We start from the raw sequence: 22,528 nt of genomic DNA, 5'->3' as shown, positions 1-22,528 counted from the left end.
GCAGAAATGCAACAATCCTTAGTTTCCCTCCAAATATACAGTATATTAACAGGACATCTGCATAACAAAAAAACAATATATTGTTCAGAAATAGACTATTCATCTGTCAAATGTCATCAATAGAATCATTTATTAGCTATCTCCCTGTCTTTACTATGTCTACAGTGACACATGTAGACAAAAAGCTTTAGTCTATTACAGAATGGTGGGTGGTGATTTTGTGCTATGGCACTGAACAAATGAATACAGGCTGGGTTGAGTCATCAGATTCACCTCCTGATTATAGCCTGCAGTGAGATTGACATGAGGCCTAAGCATTGTGAAGTTCGTATTCAATGTCAAATACAATTACATGGCATAGCCAGTACCGTAATTAGAATCTGAAAATGCTGCTCAGTAGCTACAATGCATCCTGATGTACCATTGAGCCAGTTCTTTTGTTTTGTGAAGCGTCGCCGGACCTTTTTCTTTAGACATTTGACATCTAAAAATCATCCGTAACTATAAAATATTGGGACACAATTTGTGTTATGCGAGTCATACCCATTAAAATAAACAGCTTTTCAAAATAAGGTCAAGATCGTTCTAAAGACTGAGTAGAAAGAATATGTCTCCCTCTTTATTTTAATCTTTTATATCAAGCTGCCTGTGAAAAGCTCTTAAGAAAAAAGTTCATAACGGACTTGCTTTTTGTGACTTGCTATCCAAAAGTCTCAGCAGGAGGTATCGAGCCAGCTGACACAATGTCATCAAAACCTGGTCCAGAGCTATTTAGTTAAGAGCTGATGTCGTTGATTTTGTTTGATATTTTACTCCCAAATGAGCTTTTATTTCATTGTCGTGTTCTCCAGAAAATGACTTTGTGTGCTTGAGGGGCCAGCACAAATGTGTTCCTGGTCATGGAGAATGATGTTGAAACAAACTTCACTGTCCTGAGGGAAAAAAAACAAAACATAATTGATCTCTAAAAAATAATAGTATCATCCTCTAGATAGAAACGCTCACATTCAGCTTTTGTGCTCTGACCTTCCTGAACTCGTCTACTTCATGAGATTTCATTCTGTATTTACACAGCATCCAAATATCTCAAAATCAGCTTGCTTGTGGTTTCTCTCTGTTTAAGAAAGCCATGAAAAGATCATAGCTTGAGTCATAAAAGAGTTGAAAAACCAGATATTTAGTGTGTGTGTAAACACAGCCCTGGCCAAAGAAAAGAACGGAGCTGAAGCAGTCCAGATGTGTAGGAACTACGGGCAAATCAGATGGAGGTACAACATCTCCCATCTCTGTTCCTTCATGCAGAAATTAGAGTCTATGGCTTGAGCGTGCTATGGATCATTATCCCCCACCCTCTCTCTCTCTCTCTCTCTCTCTCTCTCTCTCACATACACACACACACACACTTTCTCTTACTCTCTTCTTGTCTTTTCGGCCACCTTTCTTTTCTTTTTATGTCTTTTCTTCAACCCTCTGATCTTTTTAAGATGTTCTCCACCTCTCCACCCCCCCCAACACACACACACACACACACACACTTCATCATCATCATCTTTGTCTTCATCACGACCATCATCATCTGGATACCAGCCGCCGATTCTACACTGTTGCTTATACAGTCTTTCTCCCTCCTTATTTCTCTCTGTCACACACACACACACACACACACACACACACACACACACACACACACACACACACACAGACCCAGACACACACAGACACACACACACACACATCTGGAAACAGTCAAAGCGTCTACATATAGGGGAGGGGGGGCTCCCTCTCTCTCGCGCGCTCTCCCTCTCTCTCGGTATCACTGCAGAGCTGAGCTGCAGGGGCAGCAGAGGCAGAGAGAAGAGAGAGCTCTAACTCCCGATCAGTGAGACACAGGCAGACAGACAGACAGGCAAGCAGGCAAGCAGACAGACAGGCACACAGACTGACTGACAGAACCGCCGGACCACCATGGACTGGATCAGGACAGAGAAACCCGTCTCCGGATGAGTCAGGACGGCCTGGCTTCTGTTTTTTGGGGGGACTCTGTTATAGATACGTGGAATAACCGACAACCTATTGGGAGATTTAACCCCGTGCTACCCGTGATGGAATATTTACACTCTTCTCATTTTCTAATTTTTCTCCTCTTCTCTTCCTCCTCCTTCTCTTCCTCCACCACCTCCACCTCCTCGTCTTCATCCTCGCACATTTTGACACGCTGCTGAAGATGCGCACGAATGCGTCTTTTGCGCACTTCCATTGCAACCGCCACTGACAGCGCCCGTGCTTTATAACCTTTTGAAACCTTTTTTTTTTAAGACAACAAGGGAGAGGAGAGAGTGAGAGAGAGGTGTGAATTGAATTGAACGCGGTGCTGGTCTCATGTTTCTTGCCTAGGGCCCGGATGTACCGAGAGATGCACCGGTGCGTTTTCCCGACCGGTTCCGCCGAAAGCTCCCTCTTTTTTCTCGACTTCACCTCCATCATGGGGATTAGGTAATATTCACTCCATCCGAAGACACCCTCCCCATAAACAAAAATAACGGAATACCCAAGACTGTCCGTGTCAGACAGTTATTTCTTCTCCCCCCCCTTTTTTTTTAATTTCTTTTTTTTGGGGGGCTTTTTTTTCCTCGTTATTTTCCCTCCGCCTCTCCAGCTTTTCCCCCCTATCTCTCTTCCACTCACCTATAGGGATAACGCCGGACTACATTTATGGTAAATGAAAGCAAAAACATGTACATCCCGGAGGACACCCTTGAGAACCATCAAGGTATGTGGTGTCTTTTTATTTATTTATAACTAGCAAACATCTTGTAACTGTGCATGAGAGAGGGGAGAAGGGAGGGAGTAAGAGAGGTATGATGATCTCGAAATGGGGATGGGATGGGGAGAGAGGAGGAGGAGGAGGAGGAGGAGGAGGGGGGAGGGAGGGAAAAAATGAAAAGAGTGTTCGCTCTCCTCGTTTTCAACAGATGCACAGATGCAACTCTTGTTTCCTCCACTTTCCCTCTGCGTGCAGTTTGTTTATTTGATCTTGTGTGCAGCAAGTGAACTTGTTCGATAACCACGCAACAGGGCTGCAGGTAGCCGCGGACACATATAAGGATGAGGCCTTTTCTCTCGCTTGGTTTAGTCCACACTTGTTGGTTTGGCAGGCCTCTCCATCGGTGGCACGATGGGTGGACAGTGGTCATATTTACCCAACAGGCAGTTGTAGGCGGGGAGCATTATTGTTTTAGATATTTCCAGCAGAAAATGACTGCAAAAGTGTGTCTGTGCAAATCATTTGGCAGATCTAGCCACTCCAAGGCTTTTTGTTTCGGGAATAAACTAAACTGCTCATATAGTCCTGCGTTTTACTGGCCATATGTCAGAAATGAACATATGGTGGTCGCTAAAGAGCAGGGAATTGAGCAGCACCAACCCATAAGCGCACTCGATAACCATCGATCCTCCCTTCTCCTATAATCAATACTCGTATTTGTCACGTTTTAATCCAAGTTTTCGAGTCCCCAGGGCTCCTTAATAGCAGCGCGCGAGAGAAATCGCATAGAGATGACAGGTGGCAGTAGGAGGGCCTGCAGGACTTATGTCTGTTGAGAATTGGGTTGATGTTGTGCTATTTTGGGGGGGGAGGCAACGGAGGACAGTTAGGTTGTTTCGCACAAGACACGACCGAAGTTAAACGTGACGACTTTTTTAAGTGTTTAAAAAAAAGCAACGCATGCGAAGAGTGAATTTAAATCCAGGGCTGTGGTTTGTTTGGTGTTCGGTGAGGAAAGGGTCTGTTTGCATTGCGCAGTATTACGCGTCGCTCCTTCCACCCACGTTGCAGAGAGCGAAGCCCAGCAACGCATCGCTTTATAGCCGGCCCGGACCTTGTAATTCAGCAAAGGGCTTATTTATCCGATCACCATTATCATCTTCATGACTATCATCGTCGTCGTCGTCGTTGCCTTCGTCCACCACTTCCATCACAACCACATACCTCTGCCTTGGCGACAGGTTCCATAGCAACAGGGGATGAGGAGAGGGGTGGCGGTGTATGTGTGTGTGTGTGTGTGTGTGTGTGTGTGTATGTATGTGCGTGCGTCTGTGTCGCAGCGAAGCACATCCACCAACAGTTTGTTTCGAGGAGCAACTAATCATAGGTGGGATGTTACCTTAAGCAGCTGCCTTTATGTTCACATAGTTTGAAGATAGGCATCATCAACAGAAGGGCATCATCATGAAGGGCAGGTGCAAGACAGACCATAGTTACCTTGAATGCCATGATGTCATCCTAATCTATAATTATCAAAAAAGGGCCTTTTAGTCCAAGTTGTCCAAAGATGAGTGGGGTATTATCCGCATCACCGTTGTCATATAAAGTAGAAGAACTCGAGGAATCAACTAGATATTTATGGTTGATATTTCTTAGGAAAACACAAGATTTTCTTTTTCAAGATTAGCTCAGCATGAGATGATAAGTGCCAAGTTTTTATCACCTTCTTGAGGGTCCAACAGTCTAATAAATGAATTCAAATGTCACAGCAGAAAGTATTTCAGCTCCAGGAGTTTACAGCACAGGTGCAAAACAGCAGAACATTATCTTATAGATGCACAGTGTTATTTTTCTGTTGGAGGTACAAACTTGACGAGTGACTTGACGCTTCAAGTCCAAGAGACAAAATACACCAGATCAGCAGAAATGACTGGAACGTTTTCAAGCTGATAGAATTGTGTCTGTATAACTTCTTATTAAGTATTGTTTAGGCCTGGTTATAGAGAAATTTGTAGCAAATTTATCTCAGGCTGAAGTCTACTTTGGTGGTTGTTTCAGCACCAGGGACAGTTCATTCTTCATGTGTCTATTGACAGCTACATGACAGCTATTGAAGAGTTATAACGACAGGCATGATCACTGACTTATCACTGTCGGTATCCTACTTTGGTCTAATGAGTGTTTTCATATGCTACAGTCAACTCAGGTATTTAGCGGATCTCTAATAAGTTTAAACAGATGTTAACAAGCGTCCAGTTGCATGGTATATACTGTACGTCATAGCAGATAAACATTTAATATGTTAAACTTCCTATATTATTCTTTTCTTTCATTTGTTGAGGGCAGTGGAGGATGTAGGTGGATAATGAGTTTCCTGTGGATGAAACTCTGTAGTTATTACAGAGACCATATGTTGACCAAATTTTCAACAGTCCAATTCTAACTCACAGTGTTTGCCAAGACAATAAAGCCCTGAGACGCTGCTCTGTAGCCGACCCTGACCTCTCTTCTCTCTGTGAATAGAGGCGAAAGAAAAGACAAATTTCTCCTTGACGGATTCAGGGGCAAAACGTCCTGCCTGCACAGAAGGAAAAAAAAATAGAGCCGAAGTTATCTTACATCCTGTATAATGTCACAGGTGCAAACACCAGCTTTGTCGTTGGTATTAGATTTTCTCTCCGTTATCAGTGAGTCTCCATCTTTACATCCACTCTGTAATTCAAACAGAGTTGATGTTACACATGATTGCACCGAATGCTCATGTTCGCTAAATGAATCAATTATACTGCATCTGCATAATCTAACTTCGTACAAACGAATAGGTGTGCCTCTGTCTTTTAAACGCACACACAAGGGCAGAAACACAATCACAGACTTGTCATTAAATACTGTACATGAGCAACTGATGTGACTTTGAAACAAAAGCACACCTGTGGCATCTCCGGTCATTGTATGTAGTGCAGGGAAATGATTTGCAACACACACACACACACACACACACACGCGCGCACACACTCATTACAGCATCAGTTTACAGCAGTGTAATCAGTGAGTTGATTTTCCCTGTGGGCATTGTGCCAGAAGCATGATACCTCCGTTAGGGATATTAATTGGTTTCCGATGGTTACCCCGGGGTGCTGGCCACCTGCCAAATCACCTCACTCTAATGACTTGACTCGATATGCTCCATGATTCTATTGAAGTCACCTCAAAAAGACATGTTGAAACAACCACTGATGTGTTCTCTTCATATGTAGCTTCTCACATAGAGCCGATGCAAAGTGTCTGCTCACACAAGCAACTTTTCAAGAGCATAAGAAAACAATCTTCCATTCATTAGCAGGACTTTAAGGTAGATTACTTTTTATTAGACACAGTCAAAGATTATTATAAATACAATTCAATAGGTTTAATATTTTTCATATGAATCCAGATCAACTGTGCGTGGCAAAGCTGTTGCCTTCTAATTGAAGACAACAACTAACGTATTAAGTGTTTCTTTCAAATGGGTTTTAATTAGAATCCACAGGGTCAGAGAAACAGCTAAGTGAGCTCAGCCATCGGTGCAGAGCTTGACATTGATGGAAATCTGGGCAATTAAGCACCAATCTACCATTAATCAATACAGTTGTTGCTCAATATCGGGCTGTACTTAATTCCTGGCAAGGTGGAAGAGATAGGAACGGAGAATTGGATAACCTTTGTCGGACTGTGTAGTGTAATATATCTACTTTCCAAATAAAAAACAGACATTTCTGTCTTAGCACGTAGCCTAGGTCTGCGTGTGTTACATCGATGAGCTATTTTCTTTTGTCACTACTTGTCACTTGATGTTTGTTTACATGGTATAATGTGCTCTTTCAAACATGTTTGTGAGCTCAGAGACTGTAACGGTGAGGTAACTTCATTTCATTTGAGTTTTGGAATCATTTAAAACATCATGAATGACTTTAAGATGGACACTTTGGGCAGCAAACACAAACAATCAATCAAAGAACCCATCTTGTTGTAGTGTTGCAGTCAAACATGACCGTTTTTGATCAAACAACATCCCGCTTTAACCCCACCCTACTAGCCAAACAAAAGCCAGCCAATTGAACTTGCATTGCTTTCACACACACAAGGAAGTGTAAGGGTTTGTCTATCCTTTTCTAGTGGCTTGTTTGTGTCCGCGTCAAATGTAGAGACACAGTGTGTGCCTTGCCACATTTTACAGAGAATGTTATCACCTTTAATAATTCAGCGCTGAGGCAGAAAAGCTTAAGTAATAAGGCAGAACTGTTGCATGTGTTTAAACCTGCGTGCTCTTTCTCAACTTCGCCGCCGTCTCATATTCATTCAACCACAGTGGTCTGCTGCTGGCCACTGAGCTGCTTTACAAGAGGAATTGGGCTTTAGTACTTGTTAATTTAGTAGTTGTTTTTAAGTGATATGGTTACTCAGTTTCACTTTATTGCTGCTGGTTTAAAAGGAGCATGTTCGCCCAGCTCATTTTATTTGGGTAAACCAAAATGTTACTTTTCTGGCGAAGCCTTGATGAGTTGCACACAAGTTTTGCCATATAGTATAGTAGCTATACTGTACGTGTGTTTAAACATGTGTCAGTCGCAGCGAGCTCGTAGCAGCTTGTAGCAGCTGTATCAGAGGATGTAACGAGCGATTAAAGGCCAATCAGCATTGAAGAAGTTTACATCGGAGCCTCAGAGTGTGTCATGGCTTTAACTTAAGGATGTGACTCAACAGCAGCTGCTCTGTAACGTAAAACACAATCTGAGAGACAAAAAAACACATGGAGGGAAAGAAATAGGGAAGAGGAGGTGTTGTGCTAATTGAAGGAAAATGTGAGAAAATGACGGATTGCTTTAAAGGAGAGATGTGGAGAGAGTTGAGAGAAAATTGTGGTGTGGAGACGGAATAGAGGGACATAGTAAAAAGACTGGCGAGAAAACAGAGGGACAGAAAAGGGCAAATGGAGGCAGCCAGTTAAGAGAAAAGAGGGAACAGTGAGAGAGAGGAATAAAGGGATGAAATGAGCAGAGTCAGAGGGAGGGCCAGAGAGATAGAGAGAGAAGTGAGGGAGCTCAGGAGGAGGAGGAGAAGGAGGGAGGATTATCCGTGACTCTGTCTTGCTTAAGCCTCTGGTTGCGTATTGGAAATCTATCCAGAGGCTGTCCTCTGCTCTTATAGTGCTATCGGGCCTCAGTCTTCATTTCTGGTGGGACAATACGCCAACACCGGCCGCACCGTGTGTGTGTGTGTGTGTCTGTGAAAGAGAGAGAGAGTTGCTATTGGCCGCTTGCCCATATGCATTGTGCCTGCTTGGCTGCCTCCATCTGTGTGTGTGTGTGTGTTAGAGGGGTAAGGCACACTTGTCCAAACTAAGCGGAGATTGGACACACACACTCACCCTTGTCTATTGATCTGGCTGAGGCCACCAGTGGAAATAATGACTCCAGACCTGTAGCATCCTCTTTTATACTCCCTCTCTCCTTTTCTTTCTCCACCTAATACTTTCTCTCCCTCTTTTTTTTATTTTACTGCATATTCTCTGTCTCTCATCGTTCACCTTAAGTAACCTCATCCGGCATGTTGCTGTTTGAGTATGGAATGAATATTTAAGTGCTAACGGGCCTAAAAATTGCTGAAAAAGAGTGTTCAACATCAAATTAATTTTTGCAGGATTTCTTCCACACGGGTGCACGGGCATAATTTCCAACCAATTTTACAGTCTCAGTTTGATTTACTGGCTAAACATCTCTCTCGACAGTGTCGTCTTACTGTCCAGCAGCCATTAGCTAGATGAGAATTGATGAATCGTATAAATTAAAGCTGACAATGAGAAATTATAATATTTCCCTACAAAGAAGCTAGAATTGAACCTCAATAAAACATAAAGCAGTTAAAGACAGAGCTCTTTCCAGTGAAGCTGCTAATACATTATCTATCATTAAAGTGGAAAGGGATAACTTTTTAACTTTTTGAAGATTTGAGCAACAATCAGATGGATCTATTTGTTCATATATCGTTAGCAACATGGCTACCGCTAGTAAGCTATGTTGTTGAGTTGAGGCTTAGCAACATGCTCTCTGGTAGGCATTGATGTAGTAGTGTATATGTCTAGGACTTTTATTGTTAAAAGGGAGATTGTGACTTGAGGCATTATAAAGCAAGGCTTATAGGGAACCAACATAAACGCTGATGGTTCTACAGCAAAGATATTGTCTATTACTACTTTAAGTATCAGGTCACTTTCAATAAAGCTAAAGTTGGACCATGAGATTACAAGACACAGTAATGTCTTCAGTTAACACAAACCCAAACGATATTATAGAAAGCCTGGTAGCTAATTTCTTATTTTGTGGGTCTTCTTCTTGTCCTGCGGTCTTCTAAGGATCTACTTGTTAATATTTCAGTATTACCTGTCGTTTACATGTTTCACGTGACCTCCCTCAGGAGTGCTCCATGTGTGTTTAGAGGAGGTGCAGAGTGGGCTTCCTATATCTACTACTGTCTCTGTTCACAGAAAAAAAAAAAACCCTCAACAACTGTGTGCATGTGCGTGTGTATGTTTCCCAAGTTACAGGAGAAGCTGAGAGATAAAGAGAGACGAGAGTAGAAGCAGTCTATTTTATTCATGCCCAGCCATGCATTTCCTCCCTTCTGTCTCTATCTTGTCTGTCCTCTTCTCTCTTCTTTCTCTCGCAGTTTCACAAAGTGTCTTTTCCCATCTTTCGCTGTAGATAATTTGCTTCTCTCTCTTTCCCCCTCTCTCCATCACTCAGCCAGCCATTCAGCGTTAGTTCATTTCTGGGTTTATTGTTGAGTTAGAGCACATTTTCTTTCTTCTATAAATTACTCAGTCCATCTGCATCGAAGTAGATCTAAGCACAGAAAAGCATGATATAAAAACACCATTTATTGTCCCAACGGGGAACGCAGACTGTAAGCTCAACACACAGAACACAAAGTGAACAACCCTCAACTCCATTACTTACAAAAACAACTTGTCTAGTGTTCCATGTGCAGAAAAAGATTGTGTAGGCAACATAAGTGTTGGGTGTGTTATAACAGGTAAAAGTAAGTAAACCTTAGCCTTATATAAATCCACTGTATCTTAGTGTCTTTATGTAAATTACTGAACCATGTGAGCTTGATACTGTAAAAATGGCAACCATGATTTTCTCTGTGCTCTTTAAATCTTTGTTACCAAACTAGGTTAGGGTCACATCACGGCTTGTGGAAGTAGTGCGTGCTTTGTTTTTAAGGTCATGTGGCTGAGGTGCTGTTTTAATAAATCTTGTCTTTTTCATGTGTTCTGCACCGGTGAAAAGCTTCTATTCAAATCTGACTTTGGCAAAAGCACTATCAGTGTTTTTTTGGCAGGGACGTTTTGGCCTTTTTAAATAGTAAAAAGAAACAAAGAAAAAAAACAGTTGAAACACCAAAAATTAAGCCATTTTATTATTGGAGCATTCTCATAATTTACTTTAATAAATTAGTGCAGTAGATAAAAAAATATCTACTTAATTAGCTGAGCCTGTATAATTACAGTACATCAGAAGGAGTGGATAGCATGTGAAAGACATGATGGAGGTGACTCCCCCCTCCGTCTGAGACACATCATTTTAGTATTGACGCCATTCAACAAGCTTGACACAAGTCCATTTGTCAAAAGTAGTCTGAATTTCCTAAGCACGCTGTAGATGCTATGTATTTCTTCTGCCTTCCAGACAGCCATCAGCCTCTGTTCATTTGTGTCCATTCAATCACCTGACTATATATAGATATATTTGTATTCTATCCTTTATTTTTAGTCACAGCGGATGATGTTTTGACGTTTTCAGCAGTTGTAAGTTGAGATCAATTTGCTTTGACATGGTTTTAAAAATAACTTTGACAAACATAGTTGCAGACTTGATGTTGATTGTGATGGATTACACAACTCAAGTGAGTTTCAAGAGTCTACAAATTCTTCCCGAGTTGTGCGCGGAAGTTCATGACATCACTTTTTTCCAGCTGAGCTCCGCTCACTTTACCAGTGAGAAACGTAGAGACGAAACGTGCCAGGAATCTTTCGTGTGAAAGAACCAAAACTGGTTCAATTATGGCGGAAGATCTTGTGTTCATGTGCAGTTGGACCCAATTGCTCATAGTTAGAAGATGGTTAAGGAAATAGCTCTTGAGGGCTTTTAATGTACTATAAAGTGTACATTATTTCTAGCAAATGGGTTAAAGGACATTCCATCTCATCCAATTTATTTTTCATGAGGCTAATTTCAGAGTGTGAAGAGATCGAGAGAAAGAGAGAGGGAGAAGGAAGAGAGGTGACAAAGGTACAGAGAGAAGAGCGTTAGTCACCCTCAGGCTCTCTGCAGGAACACTATCGACTTCTGCACGGCAAGGGAGATGTGTGTGTGTGTGTGTGTGTGTGTGTGTGTGTGTGTCTTTGAGCACATTTGTGTTTCTGCACTAAACACTGACCTGTGTCTTTAAGAGGAAATGAGTCGTAACCACTACACTTCTACCTGTCAAGCAGCTAATTGAAAGCAGAAGATTAAAGTTGGAATCATGTCGCTCCAAGTTAGTCTTCTTCCTAATTGAAGAACCATAAATGATTCTACTTCATGAAGAGCAGAATTATGTTACAGTGCCATGCGTGCATATATTTTTAGCCTGTGTGTCCCAGCAAGCTATGGAATGAGGTCTCTTATGCCCAACAAGCTGCGACTGATTGTACACAACATTCAAAATGGTTTGAAAATGCTGGTGTCTTTTTAGCAGCTTGTATTTGTAGATGTAAAAATGTTTTGCTTTCTCTGTGGGAAGGAACATCACACCAAGCTCCCTGAAGAAACTGTGCCATAAGTGTTCCCTCATGTGTACATATCTCGCAGAGCCCTACCTATTTTGGGACTTTTGTCTCCCAGGAAGTGAGGTTTGAAGCACAACGGATGTACAGTTGTGTGTTTCTATCAGGTTCTCTCAGTTCCAGCAGTCTTGTTAGTCGGGCCTCTTGTGGGCTTGTCATGGATGGATAGCTGCACTACAGAGAAGGTGGTCTGTCGCTACAGGCCTATACACACACACAATCACATACACACAATCACACATACATCACACACACACTCTGCTGCGAGCGTCAACCTGCTGGGCGACAGCACCTAGGCAAGATAGATTAAACCAAAAGTGGAGTGATGCACCTGTGTGTGTGTGTGTGTGTGTGTGTGTGTGTGTGTGTGTGTGTGTGTGTGTGTGTGTGTGTGTGTGTGTGTTTCTGTGTGTGCGTGTTTTATTTTGCCTCTGGGTGTGTGTGAATGTGCATTTGTTTGGGCACTTTCTTCTGTGTGCGTGTCTGGGGCAGATAGCTGTCAAATCACTTCTTGCAGCTAAGAATCATGGGTAACAAAAGCCTGTTGTGTGGCCTTGGGGCAGCAAGCACTTTCTGTTATTTTTATTATTATAGACCCAGACAGGAAAAGGTTAAGTAACACTTCAGCATAAGAGAAGTAAGGGCAGTTAGTCCAAAGATGACATCTTTTTAGAACCACCCTGACGCCATACAAGAATGTCTGCAAAACCCTGGATTATATTCCATTTGTTCATCCAGTGCCAATATACTCTATGTCCCAGGCTTTCTGTTAACTTCTCAAGACCAATCTGACATAACCCTGATGACATCATCAAGGTTATTTTTAAGTCCCTCCAGAGACAATGTACAACTGCTTTCACAGGCTGAGTACTACTCCTGGCAAGTAATCCAATCTTCATGTGACGTGTGTCCCTTTAAAGTCTCTGTAGCTGCTGGCATATGGTTCTCTCATCAGGACAACATAAAGAAATGTCACAGAGGGATGTAACCTCTCATTACCTTGATTAAGATACGTTGGTAACTGCGTTGAATAGTATCCATGGCAACAAGAATAAGCCCAGTAGGTAGCTTTGAAAACACAAACAGTGAGTTTATGATCTTTTACATTTCCGACCTTTTTATCCGTGTAGCCTTGCTCTGTTTCTTTATTTCCATTGGTCTGTTGAGTCTGTTCTCGATGCATTTCTGTTGCATTCTGGTCCCTTCTTTTCATCAGTGGTTACCATAGTGACCAGGGCTAGACTCGAGAGGATAAAGCTAAGGTTAGAAACTAAGGTTCCTTCCTCTCTTTCTGTTTCTTTGCTTTCTACCTTATGACTTTTTCTTCGTCGAAATCTGACGGTTGTGTGTGTATTTCCTGTTAACCTTCCTTTTCTCTCTTCTCTCCATCCCTCTATTCTTATTAAGACAAGGATAAGGTGTTCCGGTATGTAATGACCCAACTATATAGGCCATTAGAGTGTCCTTGACTGTCTATGTGTGTAAAGGAGTGTGTGTCCTGCTATCCCATCTATCTAGGCCAGTCTTGATGTGTGTGCCCCACAGACCACTTCCCCACAGACCACATTGTATGTGTGTGTGTGTGTGTGTGTGTGTGTGTGTGTGTGTGTGTGTGTGTGTGTGTGTGTGTGTGTGTGTGTGTGTGTGTGTGTGTGTGTGTGTGTGTATGTGTGTATGTGTGACAGTATAAAGAGTTAGTTAGTGTGTATGTCGAGCAGTCCACTTCCCAAAAGACCAGACTCACTTTCACACTCTGGAGTCATAATGGCTAAAACAGGCTTGTTACAGGACTCCTTCTACAGTGTGTGTGTGTGTGTGTGTGTGTGTGTGTGTGTGTGTGTGTGTGTTTGTGTGTGTGTATGTGTTTCCATCTCCTGAGCTGCGTCTATAACCAGCTCCAGAAAGAGGAGTGGGGGGGGGGGGGCTTTTTGTGTCTCTATGGACGTCAATGTCTGTCCTTTTGTTGGTCGATCAGTCTGAAAATATCATCAGATGGATTGCCAAGAAAATTGGCACAGACAGACATGTTCCTATATGATGAATTTTATGGATTTTGGTGATCCTGTGACTTTTCCTCCAGCACCATCCTCAGGTCAATGTTTGTATCTGCCCAATACTTTGATATATGGCCAAATGTACTTTGCGTTAGGTGCTAATTAGCATGCTAACAAGTTCAACTTGTTCACAAATACAAGTAAATATTAACTGGTACACAGCATGTTAGCATTGCCTTTGTTAGCATGTTAGTTTGCCAATTGTAGCATTTGGCTCAATACAGCACTGTGTCGAAGGCTACAATCAGGCGTTGCGGCAGTTAGCGCAGGGCATACATACAGAAAGCGGAGCGTCTTCATGCCTTCCTCATTGCACAAAATTGATTCTGCATGTGTGTGTCTGCGGTTTATACCAAAGTCACCCAATATGGAAATGAGTGAGTGAACACACACTCCATTTTAGCCGACCGAAGAAGATAGTGGGCGTGGCAGTAGTTCAGACGTAACTGTGGCTATTCGTCTTTCTCTCAGTCTTCCTCTGCATTCCTCTCTTCTATTCTTCCTCTCTCATTTTTTGCTCATCTCCTTTCTCCACCCTTTACCCTTTACCCCAGCTCATCTCCTCTTCACTTCTGTGATTTGTATTCTGGATCAATATGTCTGAGCGAGAGATTGAGAGAGGGAGAGAGAGAGATGATAGGTTTTTTTGGGGATTGGCTTGGCGCCTGTAGTGATGTCATCAGAACAGGAGGCGCGACATCGTCTGTTGTCATGTCAACCAAAGAGATTGAACATGCTCATAAAGACAGACACAGATAAAAAAGGAGAGGATGGAGGGATGGAGAAGAGAAATAAGGACAGTACGTGCAACATGTTGGAATTGAAATATTCACGTTCACACGTGAAACACAGACTCACCTTTATGTTAGCTTGTTAAATCCAGACCTCCGTCTGTTTACTGCTGGTTAACATCTTCAAATGTCGTTCCCTTCAGTGTTTTCAGCAGTGTAAAATGTCATAGTTGGTCTCCTGCGTGCATGCGTCTGGATTGCAGCGTGATAAAGTTGATGATTAATGACATTACCTCAACGTGGCAGACGGGTAACCACGGCAATACCACATTAAACAAACACTATGTTCCAACGGGGACAGAGAGAGAGAGGGAAGGAGAGAGGAGGAGATTCATTGTGATTGTTGTAATGTCCAGATAGTCTGTTCTCTAACAGTGGAAGCCATTATACAGCCCAGACCGTTACAGCGTCACCTCACTCAAATATAATGAATTGCTACCACGTCAGGAAAGAATGACATAACTGCTTTTATATTTGTTATTAGAACTGTGTCATGGTCACTCATATATTGAGTGATTCAATATCCTTTGGTTTCTGTTATAAAACCCAACTATAAGTTAAAACAATTTCCTTATTCCCTCATTTCCCCCTGACCCTCTATCTATTCCTCATCCTTCTGATCACCTTCTCTCCTTTCTGTTTCTGTCTTCTCGTCTGTGGTTAGCAGCAATCTTCTTTTTTTGTTGCCTTTTCGCTCTCTTCCGTCCCCTCTCTCTCCTCCTCCGCCTGCTATGAACTCTCCTGTTTCCGTCCCCCTAGTCTTCGCTAATGAAGCAGAGATCTGCTTGAGGCCATTTTCCTCTCTATCAATATTCTATGCCAATTACCAGGGTTGGGTTATTAACACTGACACAGGGAACCATGTCGCACTGCTCAACCCTCTTGTTACCTTGCACGTGCACGTAAATGTACAACGAGCACACGGCATACAGTGTGTCTCATATACACACACTAGCAGATATTTGTGTGTGTGTGAGTGATGCCAATAGGTCATGCATGTAATTTCTCTTCAGTATGATTCAACTCTGGGATTAGATGATGCATCTGTGAAAAGGTGCTTAAAATGTTCCATAGGGAGACCTTCAAAGGACCGCTGGCTGCGCCTATTGCGATAAGTGATATTTGCAGGTGTGTTTTAGAATCTCACTTCCCAGAGTTCTCCGCTTGGGATTTGTCGCCACAGATACCCAGTTCAAGAGACTGAAAATGAAGAGCTTTCATCAGTGGGCCATGGGCTCAATCCCAATTGTGTCACCTCCTTCAGCGATAGATAGTGACTTACAGATATTTATCTAATTGAAAATCTTCGAGGTTATTACGTCACCATTTGCAGCGAGTTTGACTCGTCTTTCTTTCAAGTTTTCATCCATATGGTTAAAGCAGCTTTCCGATGCAACTTTAGCTGCTTCTGTCAATCACATGACTTTAGCCTTGCGCATTGTAGCGTTCCCGCGAGTCTCTCGTCTTTCATTACAGCGTTTAAAAAGAGAACCCCTATATTGCTTGATGTCAGTAACTAGGGAGAAGTTTAAGTGCCATACTTCTACGTAGCAAAGTGTATATTGTGTCAGATAAAGATACTTTAACACTGTACTTCTGAAAATAGCTGCTATGCTAATGTTCCTCCAGAATAGCTTCTGGTTTCTAAGTAGGACAACTGAGCGGCTCTCCAGCTATCATAGCATTTTATCCTAATTTACTTTCTCCTCATGCCGACAAAAGCCCAGTGTAGCAGCAGTGTAATAAATGCTAATTTCCCCAAATTTAACTTATTCTATTGCTAATTGTTGCCATTGCTAACAGCGCAACGTGACAGCAGGCTGCCAAGCGTTAATGGTGCAGGAAGGTATGTCCCAACACAGTAGGGCTGATCTCAGCACAGATGTTAAGGTACTTGGTAGACTGGTTCCTAAGGTGTTTTTCTTTCCTCAGGTGGGCCGGGACCCAAAACAGAAAAATAATAATAAAATCATTGGTCTTTGAAGCACCCTCACCACGGGATCTGAAATTGAGTGTGTCTAAATATGGTCGACTTTCCCTGCAGGAGACAGCCTCATTAAAACAAGCAGATAATGTGTGATAAACTGCAACTAGTGTGGTGGTGTTAGGAGGACCATGAAAGGTAGTCCTGTTCAATGCTGGTCAGGAAGCATGTAGCCTACATAGAGAGTCACATAGAAAAAGAACATTCAGTTTAGAAAAACATTCATTTAGTTCACAGTTTTTTGACACTGCCTTAATTCATTTAAATGGCTCCAGATTTAGACTATAGTTGACTAAATTTGATGGATTTGTATTCCAGCATTTAACTAGTCACATAATGGCATGTACTACTTTAGCTTGAAATATTGCACTGTTGCTTAAATATAGCCAACTTATTCCATATTGCATTTTATCTTTCATTATATGCTTTCTCTATGGAATACAACTTGAAGCTATAGCTACAGAAGAGGTGTATATATATATATATATATATATAGCCGGTATTGTGATTTTTTACAGCAGTTGTTGTGACAAGCGAGTCCAGGGTTTTTGGTGTTTGGCAGTTCAGACAGGCAGCATCAGCCAGTCCCACAGTCTGAGCCAGCTGCCTGTTGACTGCCCAATCTGATAGGCCTGACTGATGAGATGGCGTCCAACGAACACCGAAACACACTCACACGCAAGCACACACACATGCAGATATGATATATAACTAATCAGGCCTCTCAGTTAAGGTAAATGAGTATCAGCATTATAATCTCTGTCTCTCTCTCTCTCTCTCTCTCTCTCTCTCTCTCTCTCTCTCTCTCTCTCTCTCTCACACACACACACACACACACTCACAAATACCAGAGAGGAAACAACATCTGCAGCATCTGGCCAATCACAGCTTTGATCTGAGGTCACATCACAGCCATTCTGGAGACACGTGACAGTCATCTGCCCTAACCCATGTGTTGTTCAGGTTTTTTTTAAAGAACAAAGTCAGCACTCTGCAGTACACAGTGTATACAAACTAACACACATACTGTACACACATTTTGGACCTCTTTTCACCTATGCTCACGCTCTGTCTTCTCTATGTGTCACTCCCTTTTTTGTCTCTTTTGCTTTCGTTCAGCTGCTGTCACTCACAGTGTCTTTGTGCTTCTCCGCTGTCTGTTTCTGTCTGTCTTCTGCCTCTGCGTTAAAGTTTGTTTATGTGTATGACTGTACCTCTAAGTCAGGCATCTGGTGGCTATCAGAGTTAATCACCCAAGCTTCCTATAACCGCCCATGACACACAGTTTCATGCAAACACACACAATGGTACACAAAGCATTTATAAGAACATGACAGAGCATTAGCCAGTGTTGGAAATAAACAGGCAGCACAGCAGTGGGCAAAGAGAAAAGAAATGGAGGTCAGTAAGAGGCCACGGGGAAAAAAGGAAAGAATGAAGGATAGTAAGAGGGAGAAACTGAGGGTGGAAAGGAGGTCAGAAAGGTGGTGGGATGTGTGAAACGGGCGATCACATATTTTGGCATTCAAGAAAAGTAGGACTTGATAATTAAACGCTGTACCGCTTAAATAGATGAACAGGAGGCGTGAAATGCCCGGACGGCAGAAGCAGTGTTGGAGTCAGGTGAAGGAGTCAGAGAGAGAAACACAACAGAGGTTTTTTCCTCAAATTAAGTACAAAAGTCTCATTCTGATCATGTAGGGGTTCAAAACCAGGGATGAAACAAATCTATATGCAGAGGTCACAAGTCAAAGTCAGGTTCACTCTAATATCACGAGCTCTGTGATTTGGACACAGACACTTTTCATGGTCAGGGTTAGCAGTAATTTGCAGGGCTGAGTCAAGGCAGGGCTGTCCTGTCAGGGAGGACAGGTCAGGGCCTGGAAATGATAAATCCACTTATGGAAGTAAGACTGGGAGAGGGAGACAGGCACTTGTGCTCTGTTCTTTTCCACTGACACTCTGCTGCCTGCTGCAGTCTCTGAGACAAGCTACATCACAGTAATCGCTATGAGGACAGAGCTGTCGGTGGACTGCGGGTGAAAGGTCAATCAATGTCTCAATTGTTTTGGTTGCTAGGCATATAATTATTTTTTCCAAAATGGGATGTATGTTTCGTTGTCATCTGGCTCTTGTTTTATGCTCACCGTCGGCTGTCTCGATTCAGAGTGAAACTTTCCATTATTTATTAGCGAAGCTGTAATGTCACTTTGTCCACGCTGTGAGCAGGGTCGATCTGTGCCACGCTGCTCCACACAGCGGAGGAGTTGTCGGGCTCAGTAAAGACAGCTGTATTCCATCCAAACTGTTTACTGTCAAATAGACAAGGTCGGGACACCTGGTACACTCCAAATGTGTCTGTCCCTCTTTCTGACGCTGTCTGTCTCTGACACTCTCCTTTCATCTCTCTCTTCCTGAGCGTCATCCTTCTTGCTGTCATGTTCTCCATTTCCGTGTCTCGTATTGTGGTTACCAGGGGGATGCTGCACATTTTTAGGGCTATTTCCAGTGAGAGCTTTGTGATGGGGTTTTTTTTATTGCATGGCTCATATAATCTGCGTCTACGTGGGTCCACAACACGATTGAGTTCAAGGTCGCCTAGTCAAACACTTTATGGAAACAAATACAATAAAAGTACTATCTCCAAAAAAACTTGGATTAACTGAAACGCTGCGGAGAAAATCTGCCTGCTTTTTAATCAAAGTTTATTTTTTCTTAGAAATCATTATAAATATGCTTAGTATTTTAAATTAATACAATTTAATTTAAAAAAATGTAATTCCTTTTTTCAATTTCAAAGGATCATTTGTGAAAAATACTATATGATACTATACTATATAATTATATAATACTAATATAATGTATATACATAATTCCATGGCATCAATCATTCTGGGATATTCCACACAGGATGAGGTATGAGATATATTGCATCTCACGTTATATCTCATTATTTGAAGACATGCAGCGAAAAGAGACTGAAGTTGAGTGCAATGAATGTGTTTCTCCAACTGTTAATCACGTGACCTTCGAGCAAAAGCTTTTATTGTTCAGATAATGCGGATGGCGTCTCCTCCTCTGTGTATGTGTATTGTATACTTGTATAATGTATGAATGCTGAGCCAGGTATCTGACATCGCAGTGCATGGATGTTTTTTTGACTTGACTTGGTTCTGAAGGCTTCTGTTGTGTCAGAAATAAACAGGCAGACAGACAGACACAGTCAGACACGCTGACATAGCCAGAGAGATTGAAGCACACTATTGAAGAAGAACTGTTCCCAACACTTACTGTCCACTGTCTGCTCATCCCCGCACAAACGGAAAGACACACAAAAACACACAAACACAGCCTCTTCCCCCATCGTGCCGCTTCCTCCTGGGATCAGTGAGAGCAGCTGTGCTAGCAGTGCAGTTGTAGTAAATCAGAATTTTCTCCTAATTGACCTGCCTGCTTAGATAAATGTAAAAAAGAAAAAAAAGCAGCCTGAGAGAAAAGGATGATTTAAGTCAAATAAGCTCAAACAACTAAAACAAACATTAAATATTGAAGCAGATGGTTAATATAAGTGCCTTGTCTAAGTTGGTTTAGTTTTGAAGGAAACCAACTAATTACAATTCAGTTAAGTACAACTACTTTGATTTGATTAATTTTCAGTTCCTGTTCAGAATTTATAAACAGCTTCTGTCTCTCCATCGCAATAATTCACACAGTGTAATTACACATTTGCACATTTGCACATGTGAGTAGTCATCAATTCATGTGTCGTCGCATTGTATTTGGACGCCTGTGTACAAAGATTGAACAAAGTGTGTACAGTTATTTTCCTCTTCCGTTTGTATTTAATTATTTCATTCTTATTTGTCGATTATTGTTTTTTTAATCACCCCTCCCTTCACCCTTTACTCCATCGTATCAAAGACTATCGTTGAGGTTGTTATGTGATTCTCCACTCTGAGCGTGATCACTGGCTTGGCTTTGATTGGGTGGAGGGAGAACCGCCATAGCAACAGTCAGCTGATGGATTAAAGCCCTAATTGGGAAGAGAAATTCACTGTAATAACAAACAAACACACACACACACACACACACACACACACACACGCACACACACACACACGCACACACACACACACACACACTCAATCGCACCTGTCACTCACTCGGCTACACTGTAGGAATCAAACATGGCCGCTTCTCCCGTGCAGAGTTTTCCCAATGCCCCTCCATCATCTGTGTTAATCAGCACCGTGTGGAGCCACTCCACATTCATTACTCCTTGATTAATCCATTAATTATGAGAAAACTCAGTTAGATTGTTACTGAACAATATGTGTGAGTGTGTGTGTGTGTGTGAGTGGATTTGAGTACCATGCATGTGTGTAGAAGTGTGTGCACATTGGCTTCTTGTATATGTGGCTGTGTGCGCGTACATAAAGGTTTACATCATGTGTAGTGTATGCATTGACTGTAAGTATGGAAATGTTGTTAGCTAGCTACACACATCACACTTTTGCAAGTGTGTGTGTGTACGCAGGTGTGCGTGTGCTGAATACCTTATTAAGCGAGAGTGGATATAATCTGCGGTGGGCTAATAGAAAGTGGTCATGCAGGCAGTCCTAGGCCTGCATTACAAATCACTATAACTGGCTCGCTCGTTCCTCAAGGTGACTTTCAGCTCTGCGTCGTTCACCTGAAAAGGTGTGTGAGGGTTTCCGATTTCACTTTTGTTTTGAAGTCTCCTGACAAATGAGAAAACCCTTAACACTAATCCGAGAGGCCTGTGTACTGGAGCTTATTTGGAAAATGATTCTGCTTCTTGTGTACTGAGGAACTGTTAAAATAACACGCCTGTTCAGGTAAAAGTTTCATTAAGAATCAGACACATGAAATAATTCCCTTAGCATGGAGTTTTTTTAATGAATTTGTCTCATTCTGTGGGATTTCTCTGAGTAATATTTGTTGGGTAAATGTTCCTATGTCCCCTTGAGAATATTCAATCCTCCATATTCAATCTTCGGACTTAGATTGTTGGCCCTAGTTCCATTCTTTGAGTAATAACTGAACAAGCAGAATAATCAATCATTCAATTTTCTGCTGCTTATATGCGTCTGGGTAGCAGTGGCAGCATTGCAAAGCAAAGTAGTCCAGACATCCTGGGATCCTTCTCCCCAGCCCTGTCTCCCAGCTCTTCCTGAGGGATCCAAAGGCACATAAGATATGCAACAGCATGTTCTGGGACTGCCCTGGGGTCTCCCCGAGTTGGACCTGGCCTGAATACTTCACCAGAATGGCATCCAGAAGGCATCAGATATCTCAACTAGCTGGCTCTTTGAAAGATAGAAGAGCAGATATTTCACTCCAAGCCTTTTCTGGAGGTCAGAGGTCCTAACCCTGAAAGAGAAGATCATTTCAGCTGCTAGTATCCACTTTCACCACACAAAGCTCCTGACCATAAAAGAGAGTTAGGACGTAGATCACATGGCAAATCTTACCGTCACTCAGCTTCCTTCTTCTCAACAGGCTCGACCCCAAAATACTTGACCTTCTGCGATTGTGGCACCAACTACAAGGTGGCAATCATTGAGTACAATGGCCCCCCACTTGAATATGCTGACCCTCCTCTCAACCCCTTCACACATAGTTATGGAGTATCTCTTTAGCAACTGTAAAACCGGGATGTTAATACATTTGCTCATAGGACAGGGTCTGTCCTACATCTTTGTTTTTCTACTTCCTGTACCTCTATCTTTTAACTTTTCTCTTTACCTTCTTCCTTTTTTCTTTCCCTCTTCATCCATCTCTTCCATAACCCTGTTTTCCCTCTCTCCTCTCTCCCATCTCTCTCCTCTCTCTCTCTCTCTCTCTCTCTTTGCGTTGGATTATTTTTGGGTTGCCTGGTTAATTTCAGTTGGAAGTCAAGCTCAGTGCCAGGGAAAGTGGAACGCATATAAAGAAGCCAAAAGACAAACAGAGACATCAAAAAACCTCTCGTCTTTTTTCAGCTTCTCAGCAAGACACTGCATTGATGCTTTGTCTCTAATATCTGTCTGTGTGTGTGTGTGT

At 42.2% G+C, this 22,528-nt stretch overlaps 1 protein-coding gene across 1 annotated transcript in view; it reads left to right on the top strand.

The window, feature by feature from the left end:
* The first annotated feature begins 2,712 nt into the window (after nt 1–2,712).
* Nucleotides 2,713–22,528, top strand: part of cacna1c (calcium channel, voltage-dependent, L type, alpha 1C subunit) — a 172,929-nt gene continuing 153,113 nt past the window's right edge. Inside the window, exon 1 of the mRNA XM_029461765.1 lies at nt 2,713–2,770. Within this exon, the coding sequence (XP_029317625.1) occupies nt 2,713–2,770 (58 nt within the window). The remainder of the gene's footprint in view (nt 2,771–22,528) is intronic.

This window comes from Cottoperca gobio, chromosome 23 (assembly GCF_900634415.1).
Source record: "Cottoperca gobio chromosome 23, fCotGob3.1, whole genome shotgun sequence".
NCBI lineage: Eukaryota > Metazoa > Chordata > Actinopteri > Perciformes > Bovichtidae > Cottoperca > Cottoperca gobio.
Note: the sequence above shows the minus strand (reverse complement) of the source record. Positions and strands in the feature narration are given on the sequence as shown.